Source organism: Gossypium hirsutum, chromosome D01 (genome assembly GCF_007990345.1).
Source record: "Gossypium hirsutum isolate 1008001.06 chromosome D01, Gossypium_hirsutum_v2.1, whole genome shotgun sequence".
Lineage (NCBI taxonomy): Eukaryota > Viridiplantae > Streptophyta > Magnoliopsida > Malvales > Malvaceae > Gossypium > Gossypium hirsutum.
Window position 1 is genome coordinate 2,582,469 of NC_053437.1, and position 16,959 is coordinate 2,599,427.

The 16,959-nt window shown below is 32.6% G+C and overlaps 2 protein-coding genes across 4 annotated transcripts; both read left to right on the plus strand.

Annotated features, from left to right (window-relative positions):
• Positions 1-4,225: 4,225 nt before the first annotated feature.
• On the plus strand, positions 4,226-9,548 carry LOC121213730 (probable sugar phosphate/phosphate translocator At3g17430). 3 transcript variants are annotated; one of them, XR_005909161.1, is made up of 12 exons: positions 4,226-4,381; positions 4,643-4,719; positions 4,827-4,949; positions 5,178-5,285; positions 5,643-5,674; positions 5,777-5,827; positions 6,682-6,743; positions 6,833-7,094; positions 7,226-7,491; positions 7,587-7,681; positions 8,274-8,547; positions 9,232-9,548. XR_005909161.1 is itself a non-coding variant. In XM_041086740.1 (12 exons), the coding sequence occupies exons 4-12, from the start codon at positions 4,866-4,868 to the stop codon at positions 8,448-8,450; spliced, it is 1,137 nt and encodes a 378-aa protein (XP_040942674.1). In that variant the 5' UTR covers positions 4,258-4,381; positions 4,452-4,546; positions 4,643-4,719; positions 4,827-4,865; the 3' UTR covers positions 8,451-8,734. The 3 variants fall into 3 exon arrangements, 2 of the variants coding, with proteins under 2 accessions (XP_040942673.1, XP_040942674.1); XM_041086740.1 differs by lacking the exon at positions 9,232-9,548 and adding an exon at positions 4,452-4,546 and having other exon boundaries at positions 4,258-4,381; positions 8,274-8,734; XM_041086739.1 differs by lacking the exon at positions 9,232-9,548 and having other exon boundaries at positions 8,274-8,734.
• A 1,821-nt stretch (positions 9,549-11,369) lies between these two features.
• LOC121213731 (pyruvate dehydrogenase (acetyl-transferring) kinase, mitochondrial) lies at positions 11,370-15,349 on the plus strand. The gene is made up of 6 exons (XM_041086741.1): positions 11,370-11,946; positions 12,556-12,814; positions 12,971-13,151; positions 13,356-13,503; positions 13,677-13,890; positions 15,131-15,349. The coding sequence occupies exons 1-6, from the start codon at positions 11,698-11,700 to the stop codon at positions 15,187-15,189; spliced, it is 1,110 nt and encodes a 369-aa protein (XP_040942675.1). The 5' UTR covers positions 11,370-11,697; the 3' UTR covers positions 15,190-15,349.
• The last annotated feature ends 1,610 nt before the right edge of the window (positions 15,350-16,959 follow it).

Sequence of the window (16,959 nt, forward strand, 5' to 3'; positions counted from 1 at the left end):
TGGCAGCAGAAGACATGACAGGGCGGGCTGCGGCGCAAGTGGGGCACTAGGGTTTCAGCGACTGAACACTAGTCTGACTCTTGTTGGGTCTGGGGTCTTTGGGCTTCAATTGGGCCCGGGTAAATGGGTTTGCTTTGGGTAGGTTAGGTTTGGGCTTCGGGTTAAAATGGGCCTGTAACAATGATCGTGGAAGGACATAGGAAAGGAATAATCACGGTAAATCTAAGGGTAGATCGAAATCTTCAAACAGATGTAAGACTTTTAACTTTTGTAAGAAAAGAGTACACATTAAATCTGAACGTTATAAGCTACGGAACAATATCAAAATAGAGGTTGCGAATCAAAATGGAAAACAACCAGAAAATTTCAGTGAAGCTGATGTTGTAAAAGACTACAGCGATGTTGAACTTCTAGTCGCTTCTGTCAACAATTCTAAAGTGACTGAGGAGTGGATCATTGATTCAGGCTGCACCTTCTACATGAGTCCCAATCGAGATTGGTTTACAACTTACGAAACAGTGTCTGAAGGTGTTATCTTGATGGGAAATAATGCTTCGTGTAAAATCGCAGGTGTTGGAACAATTAAAGTTAAGATGTTCGATGGGGTTGTCAAAACACTTAGTGACGTACAACATGTTCCAGAATTGAAGAAAAATTTAATTTCGTTTAGTACTCTTGATTCAAAAGGGTACAAATACACAGTTAGAAGTGGGGTTTTGAAGATTTTCAAAGGCTCCCTTGTTGTAATGAAAGGGCAGAGAAAGACTGTCAAGTTATATGTTATACATGGTTCTACTATTACTGGTGATGCAGCTGTCGTTTCATCTTCATTGTCAGATGATAATATTACTAAATTTTGGCATATGTGCCTAGGGTATATGAGTGAGAATAGCATGGTAGAGTTGAGTAAAAGAGGACTTCTTGATTGTAAAGGAATTTGCAAACTGAAGTTCTGTGAGCACTGTATTTTTGAAAAGCAAAAGAGAGTTTGATTTACCAGATGAATCCATAACACGAAGGGAATGTTCGAGTATACTCATTCTGATCTGTGGAGGCCATCCAGAGTGCCTTCGAGAGGTGGAGCTAGTTATATACTAACTTTTATTGATGATTTTCCAAAAAATTTGGGCGTTCTTCATGAAGCAGAAAAGCGATGTATTTTTCGCATTTAAGTCTTGGAAAACCATGATTGGAAAACAGACGAGAGAACAAATAAAATACCTCCACACAGACAATGGCTTAGAGTTTTATTCTGATGAGTTTAATAAATTGTTCAAGTCAGAAGGGATCGTGAGACACTGACAGTTCGTCATACTCCATAGTAAAATGGTGTTGCAGAATGAATGAACAGAACAATCATGGAGAATGTTCGATGCATGTTGTCAAATGCCAACTTACCAATGTAGTTTTGGGCTAAAGCAGCCTCTATTGCATGTTTTTTGATCAACCAGTCTCTAACTGTTGCCATTGAGAAAAAGACTTCACAAGAGGTATGGTCTGGTAATCCTGCTAACTATTCTGATTTAAAGATCTTTGAGTGTCTTGAGTATGCTCACATTGATAATAGAAAATTGGAATCGAGATCCATTAAATGTGTTTTTCTTAGTTATAAAGTTGGTGTAAAAAGGTATAAGTTATGGTGTCCTGAAAATAGAAAAGTCATGATTAGCAGAGATGTTTTTGATGAAACTGTTATGCTACCTAACTTATCTCTTAAAGACTCTTCTAATAAAGAAAATCAAAAGCAAATGGAGTATCAGATTAATCCATAATCTACAACAGAGTTGACTCCTCAAGCCAGTACAAAAATTCAGAATAGAGTTGCTTCTTCACCACAATACTTTATTGCCAAAAACAGAACTAAAAGAGAAATTAAACCTCCAAAGAAATATGCCGAGGCTGATCTAATTGCTTATGCTTTAAATGTGGCTGGAGATATAGATGCAAACCAAGAGTCATTTAATTATTCTGAGGCGGTTGGTTAGCTATGAAGACTTAAAAAATTAGATATTTGCTATGCAAGAGAAGATAGAATCACTCCACAAAAACAAAACATGGGATCTTGTGAAACTTCCTAAAAGTAAAAATGTTGTTTATTGTAAATAGGTGTTTAAAAAGAAAGAAGGGACTTTAGGAGTTGAAGAACCTAGATATAAACTAAGGCTTGTTGCAAGGGTTATAGTCAAATTCGAATAGTAGACTATACAAATGTGTTCTCCCCAGTTGTGAAGCATAGTTCAATTCGAGCTTTGCTTGGTACTGTGGCCATGCATGATTTGGAGCTTGAGCAGTTAGATGTAAAAACTACATTTTTGCATGGAGAACTTGAAGATGATATTTACATGCAACAACCAGAGGGTTTTAATATAATGTTTTTATATTAAAAATAATATTTATCAAATAAAATATCTTTAATATTATATAATAAATATATTGATTCAATAAATTAATTTTATATGTTTTTTTCACGTACAAATTTTATAGAAATCCTTTTAATACTTGTAGGGTTAACTGTACTAAACATTCTTAAACTATTGTGCATATTTTATATTGGTTTATAAAATTTAAAATTTTATAATCAAGTCCTCAAAGTTAGGGGTAAGTAACCTATTAAGTTGGTTAGTTCGGTCAATTTTTATACTCAAACTAATTTTACTGACCAACAGGCTACTATAACCAAACTGATTGACCTTTTTGGTCTTAACCGACTTAACATTGATCAGTCTGGTTATTTAAGAAATTTATTTAAATGATTAAAAAATACTTATTATGTATTGTACAAATTTATTATATATTAAAATCACTATTTATTACATGTTATACATATATTTAAAATAAATTTAAACAATTTATATTAAATCAATATTTTAATAATTGATATGTTGAAAAGTTATGAATATCACATATATAATAAGAATAATTACATGTTGTCATTTACTATCATAAAATGTTAACAATATGTGTAGATACTTTAGTAACTAATTTCTAATTAATGATGGGATGATTAAAAATTAATATTAATGTGCAAAAGTTATATATTAGGGTTATTATCATTAAATTACAAATAAATAACTTTTCTGAAATCCCATATTCAGAAAAGAGAGAGCATCGTTTTTTAAAATACTTGTTTGTTCATTTAGAATTTTAAAACCACAAGTTTTCAAAATATCGAGATATCAATAGGTTTACGTATGCTTCTGCATTTAATTTTGTTCTTAACTTATTTTTAATGATTTGACGTTACAAACCCTTATTTATGATTTTAAGTTTTATATAAGATTTTTTTATTCTACCATGACAATTGACTAGGAAAACCGACTTAACTGAGACCTTAACTAAATTAATAAAAAAATGGAATTACTTAAAATTGACTTAATCGATTAAATAATAATTTAAATTAATTATCATCTAAATAATAGTAAAATTAAGATTTATCATTTTAAATTAATTATCATTTAATTAAATTTAATTAATTATTCAAAGTAATTAATTACATTAAAAATTGAATGTTGATCATAAATAATAACGAGGATGATAGATATCGAAGATAATAGATTTAAAAAAAAGATCAAGATAAATTCTACTACAAGATAGACACACGAAACATTTATTTATAACTTAATCACATTATTATTTAATACATCAATTTATATAAATTAAGTAATTAGACTAAATCTCAAATTTTGTAAAAGTACGAGGAGTAGCAACGTATTTTAACCAAAAATTTAAGAGAGCTTTCTTACCCTTCTATGTTAGATCTAGATGTGTTGGGCTTTTTTTTCTTTACTATGTTAGATCTAGAGGTGTTCATGATCCGATTGGTCTTCCTAACTTAATCTATTTTATTTTTATGAAATTAAAAATATAAAAATATAGTAATATTTTTATAAATTTATTATTATTATTTAAATAATGAAACATGCTATTTAGGTAGGTCAAGTTCGAGTATGAAAATCTTTTTTAGAAGCTTGTCTCAACCCAACCCGACCTACATATGTAATAACTACACACATGTTTTAAAGATGGTCCATGTAAGAATTAAACCATCCTTTTAACCTCTAAGTTAAAGATTCGTCTACTTATATCTCAAGGACTCAACTGCAAAACATTTCTAAACTCAAGGACCAAATTAAAATTCAATCCATAATTTAACCACATCCAATAAAATTAACCCAATACATGTAACTAAGCATTATTTTAAAGTGTATATTTTAGTATTAAGATAATAGTCACACAGTAAACCGTAATACTGTAATGGAATAGAAATTTACTAATAAAAATCGTACTCTCTGTGTGTTTTGCCAAAAGGGTTATCTCCGTCTCCATCTGAATCTCTGATCTGCCAAAATTTTCCCCAGATTTGCAGTCGGTTCATCTTCCTGTAATTATCTCTTCTCATTTTTCCCTTAATTTTTAATAATCGTAATTAATATACGTATATTTCTACCTAGTTAAATCAGTGATTAATTCATCGGAACCGGATCTCTGCCTCTCGTTCCCCCATTTTGATTTCCTTTTTTTTTTCTGATTTTTTTCGTTAAATTAGGTGAGCTTTCGTTCTCAATTTTATGATCTATCTACATTCTTTGTTTAATTGATTATGAAGTTTTTGCTATTTTTAACGAAGATTTGTCATTTTCAGGTGTAATAATCAGCGCGGAAGACGTTTTCAAAAGAAGATAATTGAAGTGTTTTCTCATTAGGGAAGCAAGTTTACTGGTAAGAACTATTTCTATTTCTGGTTTCCCGTCGGAGAAAGGAAAAATGTTTTATTTTTGTTGTTTTTGTTATTTATTTATTTATTTGTATTATTTTTTGGTTAATAGCATTCTGCGTTCGGATATTTGGTTCAAAGGAAAGGAAAAATGATAAACAAGGCGCATGTATTGACGTATTTCTATCTATTGATCTACATTTTGCTTTCTTCAGGCGTTATATTGTATAACAAGGTAACTCACTTTATTGTTTTCCACTGTATGTAAATTGTACTGTATAGTGTTGCTCTTTTCTGCCTTTGCATTATCATGCAGCAAAATTACATAACCGATCAAGTTTTATTGATCTATTACTTGTAATAGTTAGGTTTAGATTTGGGTTGCAACTAAAGAAAGCAATGATTTTTCTGTTTCATTTTGACAAGGCAATTATGCAATTCATTTTATCTTTTAATTTTGCAGTGGGTTCTGTCTCCCAAATACTTCAATTTTCCTTTTCCTATAACGTTGACAATGATTCACATGGCATTCTCCGGAATCGTTGCATTTTTTCTTATCCGTGTTTTCAAGGTATGAGTGACATGCAACTATATTCAATTGCTAGCTATTGTAAGGAATGTCTTCATGCTAAACTGGTGAATGCAAAACAACATATTCCCATCTCACCATTATATGCAAATAGCTCTAGGAATGCCAAGTTTGTCACTATAAATTTGATTTTGATTACATTATCCTCAGTTCAATAAGTTAGTGGTCTCTCTATGACCTGAAACTAAAGATGCCATTGGTTTTTTTGCTGTGTATTTTACCTACTGAAGCAAAATATGAATTTGAGAGCACTATTATTATGTTTCTATGCAAGCTTCATTTTCCATTATTTTGCTTAGCTTTGAAGTAAAATTTCCTCTCCTCAATGTCACCATGCAGGTTGTAGCTCCTGTCAAAATGACGTTTGAAATGTAAGTGCTTTTCTTTATCCGAAGTTGCTATTATTAATCTCAATTATTGCATAGCTATGAGATCCATCTTCTCTCCCCTAACAATTTTTCTCGGTGTTGCAGATATGCAACTTGTGTAGTACCTATAAGTGCCTTCTTTGCTTCAAGTCTTTGGTAAGCACTTAACTGTGGTATTGACTTAACTTCCTTTTTTGTGTGTGATGTAATGCTATTCTCATTAAGATGGTATTATTTGTGCCGTGTAATAAGTCATTTCTGTAGGCAACAAGTACAAACATACTACTTGAAAACCCCACTGAGTGCTGAGCATTACTTTATAACTTGTTGCTAAGTATTGATCATGCAGTAGATAGTTTGTATCACAGTGAATCCCCCTTTCTGGATGTTTCAGACTGTTTTTTGTTTCAAGTACAGTATTTTTCCTCAATGGATCTGTTTGCTTTGCTCTCCTAGTGGTTGTTACGGAGTTACTGCACCCAAGTAGTTAGTTTGACTTGACTTTGTTGAAGTACAGAATAAAATTTGAATCCAATACACCGAGATGATTACTTTTAAGCTGAAATCAACTTTAGATGCAATATCAGTACCTACAAGAAGTATTATTCCATCTTTTATTTTACCTTAAAGAGCTAAGCTTTAAGTGATTTCGTGGAGCGGTCAAGATGCATCTTGTAACCATCCTTCTCGGCATAATGAAGTTTGAATTGCAGGCATTTGCCTTGATTTCTGTTTCCTTCTCTTAATGTTTGACCATGAAATTGGCTCTAGTGGTACTAATTTGCATTTTGTTTTTTTGCTACTTGCTTTAATGGAATTTAAATCATTAAGTGCACTTATGCTATTGAGTTTCCACAAGGTTTCTACAATAGGCTGCAAATTGTTTATGATATAGCGCTTGTTACCTACTGGCTTAACAGAATTTTTACAGCTATGTTCTATATTTCTCCCCTTTTGTCGATCGTGTTTTGCATATTCTAAGCATTATTTATTTTCTGTTCTCAATACAGGTTTGGTAACACTGCCTATTTGCATATATCTGTGGCATTTATCCAGATGCTCAAAGCTCTTAGTATGTGGAAACAAATTGCACTATTTAGTTACATCGAATGAAATCCCTCTGTAATCTAATGACTGGCCATTTGCATTTTAATGTTACAGTGCCAGTGGCAACATTTTTCATGGGTGTAATGTGTGGCACTGATAAACCAAGGTGCGATGTGTTCTTAAACATGGTGCTGGTCAGCGTTGGAGTTGTCGTTTCCTCATATGGGGAAATTCATTTTAATATAGTTGGCACAGTTTATCAGGTCACGGGCATCCTAGCTGAAGCTTTGAGGCTGGTCTTAACTCAAGTCCTACTGCAAAAGAAGGGCTTGACTCTAAATCCAATCACCAGCTTATACTACATCGCACCCTGCAGGTACACTTCCTTATATATAACCTCTACTGTTAGATGTATGTGCAGGGCATTGCTCACATGGCATTTCATTGTACACGAGATAGCAATGATCATCGTGTGATCTATATTTTTTCCTTTTTCCTTGGTGGCAGTTTTGTGTTTCTTTTTGTGCCTTGGTGTTTACTGGAGAAGCCTGGGATGGAAGTTTCACAGATACAATTCAATTTCTGGATCTTTTTCTCCAATGCTCTTTGTGCTTTAGCTCTGAACTTGTCCATATTCTTAGTAATTGGAAGAACTGGAGCTGTCACCATTAGGGTTGCTGGTGTCCTAAAAGACTGGATACTGATTGCCCTTTCCACTGTTGTTTTCCCGGAGTCTACAATAACAGGGCTCAATATAATTGGTTATGCAATCGGTACTTCTCTACTCTGTATTATGACATTGCTTATTTTCTCTTATGTATTTGAGAAATTTATTGTGGTGAAAACTCATTTTGTTCTCTCCTTCCAGCTCTTTGCGGTGTTGTCATGTACAACTACATAAAGGTTAAGGATGGTCGTACACCTCAGCTCCCTTCGGATAGTATTCCTGAGAGATTAACAAAGGTCAGTCTTCTTAAATCTCAATAGTCAATAACATCATTATCATGTCGTAATGTTTAATTACTTGACTTTTGTCTCTGAAAACCTATTATAATCATACTAGCAAATAAACTTGCAACTTGCATATTGGGGATAAATATCAAAACTATACAGGAACTTTGATTCAATGCGTACTGTGATACATGAACTTTTTGATTTTATGCAATTGTATACATTAATTTTGATTTCAGTTAAATTTTCACAAACCATTAATACAATAGCCAATGTGGCATGATTTTAAGTGTACTTTTGTGCATATATAAACAATTATATTTGACCAAGATGTGAATAACTAGAATAATTTGTCCTTTTCTAAATGTGTACAATTGAATCAATGTCAAAGTTTTATTCATACAATTGAATAGAAATAAAAGTTTCATATGTATAATTGTACCAACTCAAAAGTTTTTTTTATTTAATCATATCACACATCAAATCAAAATTCTTGTGTAATTTTGAGATTTAACCCTATATATCGTGATGGTGTCAAGTTCTAAAATACTACATAAATGTGTGGCTTTGCACATTTAAGATCTCTTTTCTCTTGTTAATATAGGATTGGAAGTTGGAGAAAAAGTCATCTGACATATTCACCCCGAATGCCAACAACGATGCCAACGGAGGAAGCAATTTCAACGGCTCTGAATTGAATGACGAAGAAGCACCTCTACTTTCATCAAGAATATCGCTTTTAGGGCGCCAGCTCAGCAACTCTAGCACTCAACGTGTATAGAGACTAGAGAACCATACTATTTGGACGACAAAGGAATTGCAAAAAGAAGCCAATTCACATAAGCCCTAGCCTTCTAAGTTGAAGGGAAGGGAAAGAGGTAATTCTTTTGGAAGGGGATTTGATTGATTGATGTTTCACACTTAAAAAAATCATAGAGCAAATGTTATTGTAATTACTTTTGATTTGATTTTTGTATGCATGCATAGCATGCAAAGATTATTGCAAGCTCCGAGACTGCGTAATTTGGGTGATTAACTTATGACACGGGACGAGCTTTACCGTAAGTAATATAGCCAGCTTAGTGACACTCTTATTTGGATAGGCTTGCATTGCATTGCATTCTTTAACCTCTACTTGCTCATACTCACTGATATCGAACCATTTTTGGATTCGTAAATGTTGCAGTATTTTTACTATTATGTTCATTAAGTTGATAGTAAGTACTTGATCGTGCCCCTTGTTTTTCTTAGCTTTTTGTCTTTTAATTTCTTTAACAATCTTAAAAGTATGCCACTCGTTTGAATCGGAACGGCTGGTTAGATTGGTTGGATCGAGAACCGGTCAGAGTATCGGTTCAAAGAAAGACCGGTGTAATCGGTATAGACTAGTTGAATCAGATTAAAATCAGTTGAACTAGACAGTTGAATTGAAGTTATTTTTTTTGCTTTTATTTATTTATTTATTTTTAATTTTATGAATTTTTAATGATTTATTTAATTAAACTAGATGGATTGGTTAATAAGTTTGACCATTAATTCGGTTCTGAAAATCTTGATTGAAGGTTCCATTGATAGACAAGAAAGAGGGAGATTGTGAATGGAAAGGTGGTTCATTTGTCCAACTGAGAAGAGCTCGCATAGTTGATCATGTCCATAAATCTATGTTCTTACATATGAGCAAAGTTATAAATATTGGATTATATCAGCCGATTGATCCGTGGTTTAATCGGTAGAACTGTGAAGGTTGGTTAGTATGATTCTATCATATAAGTTGAATTTGAACATTAGAGAACAGAAACTATTTAAGAAAAAAAAACCAAAAATTGAGAAATGTAAAATTTGAATAAAGAAAATCATATTTTTGTATTCATTTTTTTTTCAAAATGAAATTTTCATTATATTTTGATTCTTTTTCGTAAGTTTTATACTTGATTGATTCAAGAGAATTGAAAAACAAAACTTTAACCGATCGATTCAAACAATTCAACATGATATGGAATTTTAATAACAATGCTGGTAAGTTCTTATGGTCAATAGTAATTTGTTAAGTATAAATAATGAAATTCTATTATCTTCGAATCAACACTAGAGGTAATTATGGGTTGGGTCCAAGTAAAAATTAAGGTTCATTTGTTAGGCCTGGCTCAGATGAAAATGTTAAAAACTTGGGCTTGACTCGGTTTGCCCATAATAATTTTTTTATATTATTTTCTACATAACTTTTAAATATATATAATACATCAAAAATATTGGAAATATTAAAATATAATATTAAGATAGATGCAACTTAACAAGAAAATGTCCCTAAAATAATAACAAAATTAACAATAAAACAAGTGTTATACAATATCCAAACAATAACAACAAAATAGTAACAATATAATAGTGAAATTGTAGCACAATACTAAAAAAAAACAAGAAGAAAATATCATTAAAATAATTTTTTTTTGGCATTTAGGGAATTCAAACCGAGTTGAGTTTAGAAAATAAATATCTTACCCGAGAAATGACTCGTTTTTAAAACGAGTCTTATTTTTTTACCCAAGCCCATTTTTCGAGTGGGCTTTCTGGTCGGGTCGGGTATCCCATGAGCAGAGCTAATCAACACCAACAGAATCCAATTTCGGATCAAGATGATTTACCCATAAATATCCTTGACACTGCATTGCAAACACTGGGTAGATTAAACTCGACTCTAAAATTTCAAATTTTAGAACCTCAACCTAATTGAGATGATGTTGATTTTGTCTAAAATTGTATATACGCAATGAAAAAAAGAGAGTATATACACGTGTTGGCCATAAACCGGGTCAAAATCTGGCCCATTGACTGCTTTGATTTCTTGACGGGTCAGAAAGATATATTTTTTAATCGAAAATGTAAACAAAACAACGCCACATCTTTTTCTATTTGGACCACCATTCATCAGTCACGTAAAATCCACATCAACAAAACTTATCCCTAATAAATAAATGCTATAAATGTTTGAATTGGAATCTTAAACCAAATAAACAATGACTATAATTTTCAATTTATTATAATTATTTTATCTACCGCCTGGGGTCCAATTTTTTTTTACAAAAATTGTTCACCTAATTTTGTCCCTTTTGAATTATTAAAATAAATATTTTTTTTTAAAATAAGAAAATAGTAAAAAAAATATATTTAAACTTTTAATTATATCGGTAATGAATTCTTTGATTATAGACCTTACAAATAGAATTTATGGTCATTTTTCAATTATTTAAGAGAAATTATTTTTCTCTACCCGAATCTCAAACTCCAAACCATGAACTTTGAACTCTCTAAGTTTGGAGTTTAAGGTTTTAATTCATGGCTTGAGTTTATGTTTAGGTTTAAGATTTGAGATTTAGGGTCTAGAGTTTAAGATAAAAATTACTAAAATTATGGATTAATAACATGAAAAAACCACTTAAATATCATTAAATAATTGAAAAAAATAATGAATGATAACAATTTCTCCTTAAAATAGGGTAGCGTAAAAAATAATAAAAAACGCTTGAGATTATCCATAATTTGCTTGTGAAATTTTTAGATCTTTTGGCATAATAAATTATATTTAAAATAGAAAAAATATTACCGGGTTGACCCAAATATGTGTAACTCTTATCCAATACCCGAAAACCAAAATTCATTGTACAAAGTAGCTTATATATTGCTTATTAAATTTTATAATTAAGATATAAAAGGATAGGGACCAATCACATAATTCTACCTTTTTCTTTTATCGTTACACTTACTATACGATTTATCCAATTAAAATCGACTTTTAAAAACATTCGATTTTTCGTTTCTACTTTTTTGGGGTTTTTGCCGTTTTGCATCATCATCATCATCATCAACCTCCAATCGTCTATCTCTATGTTAGTGTCATATTTTCCTTACAACGAAGTTCTTGGAATTGCATGTTGCTCGCCGCCTGGGGGGCCTGGCTGAAGAAAGGTCTTAGCTGAATTGTACAAACAGTGAAGGGGGAGGGAGGTTTGTTTCTTTTACAAGGAACGGTGATGGCGGCTAAGAAGGCGAGTGAATCTTTCTCCAAGACCTTAATTGAGGAAGTTCACAAATGGGGTTGCATGAAACAGACAGGCGTTAGCTTGAGGTACATGATGGAGTTTGGGTCTAAGCCTACTCAACGAAACTTGTTGATTTCGGGTCAGTTTCTCCATAAGGAGCTTCCTATTAGAATTGCCCGAAGAGCAATTGAGCTTGAGAGCCTCCCTTATGGTCTTTCTGAGAAGCCTGCTGTTTTGAAGGTTACTTCTTTCTTTTATGCTTTTTTGATGGGTTTGCTGCTATTTTCTGTATCCCACACCAACTATTTGATTTTTTATGCCAATGGGTTTCTTGTTTGTTGTTTTTGCCAAAATGGGTATTTATATCTTTTTTTTTCCTCCTTTGCATACGTGATTCTGCATACCGGGTCTTTTACATTTAATTAAATAATTGGTAATTAATTCATTTTTACTGTACAAGGATATTCTTCTTGTCTCTGCCTTGTGATTTTCAAGTTAATTGTTGCCCTTGACATTGGTTGCTTGCTTATTTATGCTGTCTGTTGACCTTTTAGAGCCTCTAATGGAATCATGGAGAAATTCTTTGTACCCTGAATCAGCTTTTGAGGCCATGGTTTCTTTAGAATGATATGTTGCTTAAAACATTATCTAGTGCAGTTGACGGGCTCTCGTCTCACAATTTGAATCATGTTCTTGCTGCAGAACCTATTCTTTTGAACACTGTTGATCCTTGCATTATGTGGGAGTTCTTTGTTTTGAATCTAAAGATTGGTTTACAAGATGATGGATCAAGTGTTGAATTTTGATGATATAAAGTAATAACTCTTATCTGTTTTAACTTGTTCTTAGGTGAGAGACTGGTATTTGGATTCCTTTCGTGACTTAAGATCTTTTCCCGAGATCAAGAATACCAATGATGAGAGGGAATTTACACAAATGATTAAGGCTATCAAGGTGAGACACAACAATGTGGTCCCTATGATGGCTTTGGGGGTTCAACAGTTGAAGAAAGGCATGGATCCAAAGATCGTTTATGAGGATCTTGATGAGATTCATCAGTTTCTAGATAGATTTTACATGTCAAGAATTGGAATCCGTATGCTTATTGGTTCGTTTCATGTTCATTTTTTTTTACCATGATGATAATCTACTGTTTTATTCTGCAACACCTGCTGGCTACTATTTTTTAATATTTTCATTTGTTACAGCTTCTTGAAGCTGGTGTTTAAACACCGTCTACATGTTTAAATTTTGGTGAAAGCAGGGCAGCATGTGGAGCTGCATAACCCTAATCCTCCTCTGCATTGTGTGGGCTATATACACACAAAAATGTCTCCGGTGGAGGTGGCTCAAAATGCTAGTGAGGATGCTCGCTGTATTTGTTTGCGGGAGTATGGTAGTGCTCCTGAAGTTAATATCTATGGTGATCCCAAATTTACTTTCCCGTAAGTTGGTTTAATCTCACCTTCGTCAAGTTTGCTATATTTAGTTTCACCTAGATTTTTCGTCTCTTTCATTTTCAATACGCTTTCAATTATTGGATTCTCCAAAGCAATTCTGGTTCTTTAGTTTAGTCATAAATCCGGTAATCAACAATCATTTGATTTCCGTCCTATGTTACTATGTATCATGTGTTTTCTTGATAACAGCTATGTTCCAACACACTTGCATCTTATGGTATTTGAGTTGGTCAAAAACTCCTTGCGTGCTGTCCAAGAGCGTTATATGGATTCGGATGGAGTTGTGCCACCTATTCGAATAATAGTTGCTGACGGAATTGAGGATGTAACCATAAAGGTAGTTTATCGTGCTTTGTTATACTTTGAGCAACTATTTCCTTTTTATCTTTCTTTTTTTTTTTTGTTTGAGGAAGAGCTTGGGGATTTAAAGTTTTTAATGTATACGATCAAACATACATTATGTTTTCACTCATTGTCTAACAATATAACTTCCTTTAACTGGCTATGCAGGTCTCTGATGAGGGGGGTGGCATACCAAGAAGCGGTCTTCCCAAGATTTTCACATACCTATACAGCACTGCCAGAAACCCATTGGACGAGTACTCAGATCTGGGAACAGCTGATACAGTAACCATGGCTGGATATGGTTATGGGCTACCAATAAGCCGCTTGTATGCTCGATATTTTGGAGGAGATCTTCAAATTATCTCCATGGAAGGATATGGTGAGTGCAGTTTGCTATGGTTTGACCACTTAAACTCTTGCAAAATTAAGGTCAAGCTCTGATGTCTTGACAGTTGATCTGTTTTCCTTGTAAGCATTTGGTTGGCAACACATGCGTGTTTACATGTGTGTGCATGTATTCTTGGCCATATCTAGTTTTTGGTATCATCATATAACATGAGCTCACTCTAGAAAGTTTTCCCTTGCCGTCAAGGCATAACTGTATCGAAGCCAATCTGAGTGCTTTTTCCATGCGAAAAGCAGTATAGTGACCTTGATAATCTAGACTTGCAAAAATGCAATTATAAAATAGGGAGCCATGCCACTAAGGCCTTGGCTCTGTTCGCAAGTCTTGAGGTCTTTGCCTTTGAGTGCCCAAGTTCAAGTCCCACCCTCCTGAAAATTATGTGTGGGTTGGTTAGTTTGTTGAATTGAATTTTTAGTTAGTTAGTTTGAATTGAGTTTAGTCATTCAATTCAGTAGTTGTAATGAATGATTCTTATTGGAACTGTTGGTGGGATTGTTAGAGGGTCCTAGTTTTGTTCATGTTGGAAATAGGTAATTACCTCTGAACTAATAGTTAATGAAGCATTTTACCCTTTCTTAACTCTTGAAATTTGAGATTTTCTCAGTAAATAGTAAGATAAAGTCTGCATTTTTAATGATGGCAAGTTTTGTAAATATCAAAATCCTCAAAAGTTAATAAAACACTACAATCTAGACTCGATCTATATAGTTTGTTGCCTGTTAGACTATATCATATGTACCAAATATAAAAAACTCAAAGTTGGTAGCAGAGAAAATGATAGGCAATAAGGCATGATGAAACAAACAGTTTGTTGCAGAAGAACCAATCTTCTTCTAAATCACTGTACTTAGACTGTAGGGTTTTGTTGCGACTGTGGGGTTGCAATTATCATGGTACAGTTTCTGAGACACATGTTTGTAGTTCTCAAAAACTGACATAGCTTAGTAGTTTCATGTTTCGTAATACTTGTGTGGTTCTGGTTGTTATGTTGGGTTATCCCGAACTCCTGATATCAACTGTTTCTTATTATTGATAGCAAGAGATGACATTGTGCGATCGAGCTGCATTAACACGGCTTGTATATTGAAATGCTTTATTTTTCACCTTCCCGAGTGCTTGTATTACTGGCTTTCTTAAGATTTATTCACTTATTGCGTTTTCTCTGTCTAAATTAACCCATTAGAAACTTATCTAGCTGTTTTTTTTCTTGCAGGGACTGATGCATATCTTCATTTGTCTCGTTTGGGAGATTCACAAGAACCCTTGCCATGATTTCATGAAATAAGTTCATGGCAAAATTAGGGTTTTAGGGAAATTGTGATGCATTTCTATGGATTTTGTAATTTCCAATAAATTGGTATTTGGCTCATACTACATTTCATGTTCTAGCATCAATTGTTGCAAATGGAAAAGTACCCTCCTTTACTGCTTTTATGAACTGCCAATTCTCCTTTAACTTTTTTAACATTTTCTTGCGCACCAAACATACCAGAGAAGCTTGCAGGCATGTCTGCACTATCGGGATGACAATGGGGCGGGTGATTTATTACACTCACTCAAGCTTACTTTGTTTCGAACTTTATTTGATATTTTCGTACTTCCTCTTTCTAAATTCAAATTGACTTGAACTCATTTCGTCTCGAACTTTATTTGATACTTTTGTATTTTGGCTTCCGACTCTGATCATAAAATGATTTCCTTGATCTTATGTCAAAGTTTTAAATAATATTTTACATTATATTGGTTTTTTTTTTATAAAAGGAAACCAAATATACATTCTAATTTTTTATAAAATTACTAAATATTAATAAGATGTATTTAAAATGTTTATAAAATTAAAATATACATTATATCTTTTTTTGTAGAATTAAGAAATTATAATTGAAAATATAAAAATAATTATAAAAAAGTAAATATATTAATGTGGGATGTCGACGAGATTCTAATAAAAATATAAATATATATTTAATCAACTATAATATAAAATTAAATCAATATAAAATATAATTAACAAAAAAATAATAAAAACTGAACAAAACCTACGTATAGCTAAAGACTTGCATATCATAATTCCACTCCAACCTAAATACTTAAAAAGGATCTGACAATTTATTTTTAATGTTTATGTTGGGGAAAATAGTTATGTTTCAGAAATCATGATTGCTGCTAAGTAGAAGTGATAATGGGTTTGGCGGCCCGGCCCGACGGCCCGTCTGAAATATGGGAGGGTTCGGGTAAAAATATAGGCTCGAAATATGGGTTTGGGCAAAAAAACGAAGCTCGTTTAGAAATCGGGCCAGGCCTCGGGCACCACTTTTTTGGCCCAGGCCTGGCCCGAATATAATATATTTATATTTATATTTATATTTTTAATTTTAAAATAATTTTTTATTTTTAAAATAAATTTTTGGTGTTTATTAAAAAAATAGGTTGAGCTGGGCCGGGCCAGACTTAAGAATTTTTTCCTAAGCCGGGCCTGGACAAAATTTTAGGTCCATATTTCGGGCCGGGTCCGGGCCTAGGACACGGGCCAAAATTTTTCTAGGCCCGGCCCAAGATCACCTCTACTGCTAAGCACAATTCGCGGCAAAAGAGGCATGGCATGAAAGTGAAAATTCTACTGCAATTTGGATTACATCGTTTAACGTACCCCAAAGATAACGAAATGCCCAATCATCTGTTTATTCGTTATTTCAATAAAAAAAACATTTATTGAAGTTTTTTTTATTAAGAATTAAATTATATATTTTTATTTAAAAAATAAGTAAATTAATTATTATATATTAAATAAAAAAGTAATTAAATTTTTTAGTTAAATTTTTTATCAATTTTTATGGTTAAAAACTGATGTAACTGACGAAATAATTAAATAGTTGCACATAGCGTGCCTAGTATACTTCATTTTGACGTGCATTGACTAGAATTTAATAGTAGAAATGGATAAAATTTTTAACAAAAATATCAGTTTACTCTCTAATATAACATACATGGACTGGTTTACTTATTTTTTTAGTAGAGTAAGGAAAATGCAATCAGATTTCT